The 7867-nt window shown below is 52.0% G+C and overlaps 1 protein-coding gene across 1 annotated transcript; it reads left to right on the top strand.

The window, feature by feature from the left end:
• The first annotated feature begins 307 nt into the window (after positions 1-307).
• POLR3D (RNA polymerase III subunit D) lies at positions 308-6794 on the top strand. Its single transcript, XM_061163924.1, has 9 exons — positions 308-441; positions 671-840; positions 1810-1853; positions 3075-3226; positions 3391-3515; positions 3924-4092; positions 4749-5014; positions 5725-5877; positions 6036-6794. Exons 2-9 carry the CDS (start codon positions 676-678, stop codon positions 6156-6158), a joined length of 1197 nt encoding a protein of 398 aa, XP_061019907.1. The 5' UTR covers positions 308-441; positions 671-675; the 3' UTR covers positions 6159-6794.
• Positions 6795-7867: the final 1073 nt, after the last annotated feature.

Raw genomic sequence — 7867 nt, 5'->3', positions numbered from 1 at the left:
GCTCTCTGCCCCGCATCCCCGCCCCATCCCGAGTCTCGACCCCGAGGCTCCGCAGCGGCGAACTCCCACGTTGCGTCCAGACGGTCTCCCGGCCCCCAGACCTGAGCTGGGCGCCCCCACCTTATGCCCGGGGCCAAGACCCAGCGAACGTACCCTTCCTCTAGACCCTTCCCCTCTTCTTTTTTCGCCCTCTCAACCCAGCTTTTCCCGACTCCGGGAAGAACCGGGAAGAGAAGGCGGAGGGGAGCGAGACGCCGCGGGATAAATACTGTGGCCCGGCCCCGCCCACCGACCTCACTTCCGCCCCGCGACAAGATGGCGGCGCCCGGGCCCTGCCACGCAGACTTCCGCCCGGCGCCGAGATTCGGAACACGCTGCGCGTCGCGTCGGAGGTGAAATCGGGACCCGCGTGGTGTGGAACTACAGCCTGGGTGCGGAGGGGTGCGTCTTTGCCTCGTGCCTGGCCGGGGGCCTGGGGAGAAGGCGAGCCAAGGGCCCTGGCCGGGGTGGTCGGGGGAGTCCCGCCACGTGGGAGGGGGAGGAGCTGAGTCGCTGCGGGAGGGACGCGCCGACTGGGGGGCGGGAGGCCACGTGGGTGGGGTTCCGCTCAGGGTCCGCGAGTCCTTCCTCCTCGAGTGACTTCGTTACCACTTTTCGCCTTCCTTCCCAGGCATCATGTCGGAAGGAAACGCCGCGGGCGAGCCCAGCGCTCCGGGAGGGCCCCGACCCCTCCTTTCTGGGGCGCGGGGGCTTATTGGGCGAAGGCCGGCACCTCCCCTCACCCCGGGCCGCCTTCCCTCCATCCGCTCCAGGGACCTCACCCTCGGGGGAGTCAAGAAGGTACCCAACGGCACCTTTCTACAGAAACCCAACTACGCTGAATTCCAGGCACCGGGGGGTTTGACTGTAGGGCCTACCGTGCGCCAGGCGTGGTGTTGGGCCTTGAGAATCTGGTCTTCAGACTTCCGCCTGCAATTTCTGGGGAGTTTGCCCTGCCTTCAAGTCAAGATACGGGGTCTGAGATGTTGACATGGCTCTCAGAGATGACTGAAGAACAGAATCCTAGTTAGCTCAGAAGCAACTTGAGCAGGGTTTATTTCCTTTTGGTGTGTCTTGGATACCTTTCAGAAACCCGTGATAGCCACGCAGACATAAACTTTGCCTGCAGTTTAAGAGCGTTCTGAATTTGCCCTAGATCCCAATGTGCAGACTTCTGGTCCAAAGTATTGAGTCTTAGGTGTGATATTAGAGCCTCTGTGTTTTCTATTATGTTTGTGACTGTAGATATGAAGGGTAGACTGTAAAGAGAGTGGGGAGGATGACAGAGCATAAAACAGCCAGTTTTTGAAGACCTGTTTCCCTTTGTAAATTCTGGTGGCAGCCTAACCCAATCATCAGTTTGTGAGTGCTGGCAGATGTGTCTTTCCCATTTGAATCTTGCTGGTAGAGCTCAATCTCTATAATACTGTCTGGTCTTCATAGCAATTTGAAGATGAAGTGTGAGAGTAGGTAAATTCCTCTGCTGTTAGAGTCATGAGGGCTGTCCTTTCAAGAGGCAGAGACTGAGGCTGCCATTTAAATGTTTTTTGATGCCCCCTTCTATATATAGCTTCACCATCCCCTTGGCATGACATTCCTCCTTTTCAAGCACCTGTCCATTTCAGTAGATATTTGACAACAGTATGGAATGTGCCGAAGAGAGCCATATTGGTCTTCATCCATAGAAGATGCCCTTTGGAAGTTTTTCTTTTCCTCTGTACTTTGGGGCCAGAATTTACCGAATCAGTGACTCCTCTATTTTACTTTCAGAAAACCTTCACCCCAAATATCATCAGTCGGAAGATCAAGGAAGAGTAAGTAGCTAGGCCTCCTGAATACTCGCGCCTTGTTTGTGCGTGTGTGCTCAGTCGCTCACTTGAGTCCGACTCTTTGCCACCCCATGGACTGTAGCCCGCCAGGCTCCTCTGTCCATGGGATTCTCCAGGCAAGAATACTGGAGTGGGTCGCCATTCCCTACTCCAGGGGATCTTCCCAGCCCAGGGATTGAACCTGCATCTCTTGTGTCTCCTGCATTCTTTACCACTAGTGCCACCTGGGAATCCTTGCCCCTTTGTTTACTTGCTCTGAATTTGGACCTTTGGGGAAATAACTAAGTAGGTGGCTCAGAAGTTTAAATTTGTAGATTTAGTTCTTTTTGGTAGTGATTGCCGACCCTGGCTCCCAGGTGATTCTAATGTGCAAGCTTTAAAAAAATACTTATGCCTGGGAATTAATCCTTAAAATTTTTTTAACTTATTTGCAATGAAACAGTGATTATCTTTTTTTTTAACTTTTAATTTTTTTTATTCGAGTATAGCCATTTAACAATGTTATGATAGTTTTAGTTTAACAGTGAAGGGACTCAGCCATACATATACATGTATCCATTCTCCCCCAAACTCCCCTCCCATCCAGGCCTCCACATAACGTTGAGCAGAGTTCCATGTGCTATACAGCAGGTCCTTGTTGGTTATACATTTTAAATATAGCAGTGTGCACAAGCAGCCACAAGTTCGATTTCTAAGTTTGTGAGTCTCTTTCTGTTTTGAAGTAAATTCATATGTGTAATTCCTTTTTAGATTCCACATATAAGGGATGTCATAAAATATTTCTCCTTCTCTGTCTAACTTACTTCAGAGAGAGATTATGTTTTATAGCCAGAGTTGAGAGCCAATAGTTTGGGCAAAGATGGGTCAGGTTTTCCCTTACATTCTTTTGCGCTGCAACCTTCCTGCTTTCAGTCAATACCAAAAAAAAAACCACATTTGGGGGCAATCTCTGTAATTCACCTTTTGTGTTACAATTCTAGTATACACTCTTCAAAAAGGTAAAGTACAGTAAACTGAAGGACTCTGCCTCATCAAGGAAGTGAAAAAGGTGCTAGACCACCCACACAGGTGGGTGCTGTTCTTCTCACGATATAGTTGTTGGCTCATAAACTCCCCTCCCGTGGAGCAGAGTGGTGTGGGAGAGTGAGACCAGTTCTCGGATGCAGGTGATGTCAGTAGTTTCCTTTGACCCATTTGCTTTTCCAGGCCCAAGGAAGAAGTAACTGTCAAGAAAGAGAAGCGTGAAAGGGACAGAGACCGACAGCGAGAGGGCCATGGACGGAGCCGGGGGCGCCCAGAAGTGATCCAGTCCCACTCCATATTCGAGCAGGGCCCCGCCGAAATGATGAAGAAAAAGGGTACAAAGCTGCCAGGGCTCTGGGAGGAAGGAATCAGTGGATTTCAGTCCAGACTGCCCAAGAGAAGGACCAGGGTGGTGGTATCCCCCGCTTGCTCCCAGTTTAGCCTTCCTTGCTGTTGGCTCCTCACTCACTCCTGGTGAACTGTGGGTGGTTTTCCACAGGGAACTGGGATAAGACCGTGGATATGTCAGACGTGGGGCCCTCTCACATCATCAACATCAAAAAGGAGAAGAGGGAGACAGATGAAGAAACAAAACAGATCCTGCGCATGCTGGAGAAGGATGATGTAGGTACCAGCAGACAAGGGGAAGGGGCTGCTTTTGTGATGAAAAGCACTTCCAGGGAACCAGGAGGGGGGAAGCTCTCTAATGTCCCGAAAGTCTGGCGAGCGGCAGGAATCTTTGATTGGAAAAGAGCTAAGGTGGACTGTGGGCTCCCCGGGTGGCTCAGAGGTGTAAAGAATCCACCTGCAGTGCAGAAGATGCGAGAGACACAGGTTCGATCCCTGGGTCATGAAGATCCCCTGGAGAAGGAAACGGCAACCCACTCCAGTATTGTTGCCTGGAAAATCCCTGGACAGAGGACTCTGGAGGGCTACAGTCGGACATGACCGAGTGACCGGGCAAGGTGGACTGCCCTCCAGGTACGTGCGTATGCCGGCCCTGCTGTGTGACCCCCGACTTTTCTTTGGCAGTTCATCGATGACCCTGGGCTTAGGAATGACACTCGAAATATGCCTGTGCAACTGCCGCTGGCTCACTCGGGCTGGCTTTTCAAGGAAGAGAATGAGGAAGCAGATGTTAAACCACGGCTGGCCGGCCCCAAGGAAGAGGATATGGAGGTGGATATGCCTGCTGTGAAAGGTATTCGGTCAGTTAAGTCTCGTCTCCTTTCCTCCAGCTGTTCCCGCAGGAGCGAGCCTGCCTGACTGCTGCTGCTAAGTCTTGTCTTAGCGCTTCCCAGCCCCTGATGGGGATTGGTAGGCCCAGCCTCAGCTACCTGTTTTCATTTATTTAATTTTTCTTTTAAAGAATGAGTTTGTTCCTTTATTTTAAGGTTTATTAATTTTTGGCTGTGCTGGGTCTTCATTGCTCCACACCAGCTTTCTCTAGTTGCAGCAAGTGGGGGCCACTCTTTGTTGTGGTGTGCGGACTTCTCATTGCAATGACTTTTCTTATTGCCAAGCACAGGCTCTAGGGCGTGCAGGCTTCAGTAGTTGTGGTTCCTGGGCTCTAGAGCCCAGGCTCAGTAGTTGTGGCACATGGGCTTGTTGTTCAGCATGTAGGATCCTCCCCAGACCAGGGTTCAAACCTGTGTCCCCTGCCATTGGCAGGTGGATTTGTAATCACTGGGCCACCCTTTTAAAATAAGTCACACAAATATTGGGCCCCTCTTTCTAAGCACAGTTTCCCTCCAGCTTCCTGGCTGAGGGACGGGGGCAGACCAGGTGGACGGGATGGTGTGGTGAGGTGGCTGGAGGTAGCCTCTGATCGCCGTCACGTTCTGTTGTCTTGGGCAGTAAAAGAGGAGCCCCGAGATGAGGATGAGGAGGCCAAGATGAAGGCTCCTCTCAGAGCAGCCAGGAAGATCCCAGGCCTCCCGAAGGACGTGTCCGTGGCGGAGCTGCTCAGGGAGCTGAGCCTCACGCAGGAGGAAGAACTGCTGTTCCTGCAGCTGCCGGACTCACTCCCCGGCCAGCCACCCACTCAGGACATCAAGCCCATCAAGACGGAGGTGCAGAGCGAGGACGGGCAGATGGTGGTTATAAAGCAAGAGAAAGACCGGGTACGCTCACCAGTGAGGGCTGTGAAGATGCGCGGGACCTGGAGGGGAAATAGCCACCTGGAGGGGGAAGCAGAGGGATGTCGCCCGTGGTGAAATTTGAAAATAATATGCGTTCTTGCTGCCCGAGAGGGGCATGGGGCTTTGTGCTTCAGCCCAAATTGTGTGTGTGTTTATTTTTCACAGTGAACTGTTTTGAACATATACAAATGAGAGAATACAAGTTCTCATGTACCATCACCTAGTTTCAGCAGTTACTGATATTTTGTCCATTTATCTGTGGTTTGGGTTTTTTTGTTTTTGTTTATTGACCAATGTCAGGCATTCCCAGGAAAAGGCCCTCTCTGGGAAGCTCATTCTTTGTTTGTTTGTTTTTTTAATGTTGTTGTTTTTTTAAGGGGCTTCCTTGGTGGCTCAGATGGTAAAGCATCTGTCTGCAATGCAGGAGACCCAGGTTCAATCCCTGGGTTGGGGTGTTAGTTGTGGCATGTGAGCTCTTAGTTGTGGCATGTGGGGTCTAGTTCCCTGACCAGGAATTGAACCTGGGTTCCCTGCATTGGGAGTTTAGAGTCTTAGCCACTGGATCACCAGGGAAGTCTGGGGAGCTCGTTCTAATCTTTGCTGCTGATGCCTCCCTTTGGGAAAGGGTTTGTTCTTGAAGGATGGAGGAGACAGTTGCTCACCCAGTTTCCATCCCCTGATTGTCTTCATAGGAAGCCAGGCTGGCAGAGAACACTTGTACCCTGGCTGACCTGACAGAGGGACAGGTAGGCAAGCTGCTCATCCGCAAGTCAGGGAAGGTGCAGCTCCTCCTCGGCAAGGTGACTCTGGACGTAACGATGGGGACCACTTGCTCTTTCCTGCAGGTGAGAGTGAGCCCGATCAGGGTGGAGGCTGTTCAGGATGTTGACAACTTGGTGCTGAGCATGGGGGAAGGGCTCTTGGGATCATCACATTAAAGTCTCAGGACTGAGCAGTGGGGTGTGTGGTCTTGCCTTTCATCTCCATCTCTGTGGATTGGCAGGAGCTGGTGTCCGTGGGCCTTGGAGACAGCAGGACAGGCGACATGACAGTCCTGGGACACATAAAGCACAAACTTGTCTGTTCTCCCAACTTCGAATCCCTGCTGGATCACAAACACCGGTAAAGCGAGCAGATGGAGGACGGTGGTGACTGTGCCCACGACTGCTGCCTGCTCCAGACGTTTTGTTCTCAAATCTGTTTGACCTAGAAGGGGCCTGTTTAGCCCACCCACTCCAGCCATTGTCCCAGTTTTCCCCACAGGGCCCACACGTGGCTCCCTTCCACGGCGGCTGTGAACGGCATGATGACCTTCCCACAGTGAGGAAACTGCACACCCTCACTGCTAGGGGGTTGGTCCCTGCTATTTATTTTTATATTTATGTCTTAGCTCTTCAGCGGACTGCACCCTCCCCAGGCGGAGAAGGGACGGTCTGGGCAAGGACAGGCTCCTTCTCTGGGGACGTCTTGGTTCTCAGGGTAGGAGACGCTATTGCTCCCTCCTCCCTCCCAAGAGGCAGCGCCTGAGAGAGATCAGAGATGTCTGGAGTCTGAGACTCACCCTCAGCTCTGTCCATTACTAATAGTGTGACTGAACAAACTACCTAACCTTTCTGAGCCTCAGAGTCCTCATCTGACAAATCGAGGACAATACCTACCTCACAGGGTTGGCGTGAGGATGCTGTGGAATACTGTCGATGAAATGTCCTTGCATAAGGCTGGACATACGCTGTAGGAGCTCAATAAACGTTAGTTTAGTTTTCCTTCGCCTGAGTGTTTTCAAACAAGAGAGAGTCCAAGGATCTCTCAGAAAAGGTGAATGGAATTGCTTTTCCCCACATTCTTACTCCATGTCCTATCCCTCTGGACTGATGCTCTGTGGGTTTGGGCCTGGGCCTCTCTGTGCCCTTTTTTCTCCTGGGTATCTTAGACAAGCACTCCCTGTTCACTGCTGTGAGCCCCTAGCCATAGGTGTCATCAGAAGAGAGGGCAGCGAAGACTTGACTCCTCCCAGTCCTACAGGTGCCTTCGGGGTCACGGTGGTCCTAGGACTCACTGCTCCCACCCTCACCTCTTCCAGCTCCACTTAAACTTTCTCAGAAGAAACCTGTGACTGCTCGTTGATAATGATCACCCCACCAACTCAAATACTGAAAAACAACCCCGGGCGAAAAAGAAAGTGGAGATGATTGAATAATGACCTCATCAACACTTGACAGATGAACGCTCACTTGAGAAGCTTTAAGTTTGAGAGGCCCGACTCTCTCCTGTCCTGGCATTGGCTTGGATCCCGCTCTCCGTGGCCGCACTGGCCTTGTAGCTCATTGTGGGGTCTTATTCCTTTCAGCAGCTCAGCACACTCTTGACCCATCCAGTGTGTGGTCCCTGAGGAGCAGTGTCTCCTTACTCCTTGTCTGCAGAGCAGGGTCATGGAGACACCCTGGAGGTTGGGGAAGGCCGCCTGCTGCAGTGTCTGTGGTCATTAGACACGGCATCGCAGCTCCCTTTGCTTCGAGCTTAGCAAAGCGCCCCTGGAACAGTTGGGAACCACACAGGCTCCATGAGAAATGCTCCGTCCTGACTTAGCTGGCCCTAGAGGTTTGGGAAGGACACTCCTGTCTTTAGTCTCCCTTCTGTTCCTTGTGTTAGTTGCTTCGTCATGTCTGACTCTTTGCGACACCATGGACTAAAGCCCAGGCTCCTCTGTCCATGGAATTCTTCCGGCAGGCATGCTGGAGTGGGTTGCCATTCCCTTCTCCAGAGGATCTTCTCAACCCAGGGATTGAACCCAGGTCTGTCAGCATTGCAGGCAGATTCATTTTCTGTCTGAGCTAC

The sequence above is a fragment of the Dama dama genome, chromosome 16 (genome assembly GCF_033118175.1).
Source record: "Dama dama isolate Ldn47 chromosome 16, ASM3311817v1, whole genome shotgun sequence".
NCBI lineage: Eukaryota > Metazoa > Chordata > Mammalia > Artiodactyla > Cervidae > Dama > Dama dama.
Note: the sequence above shows the minus strand (reverse complement) of the source record. Positions and strands in the feature narration are given on the sequence as shown.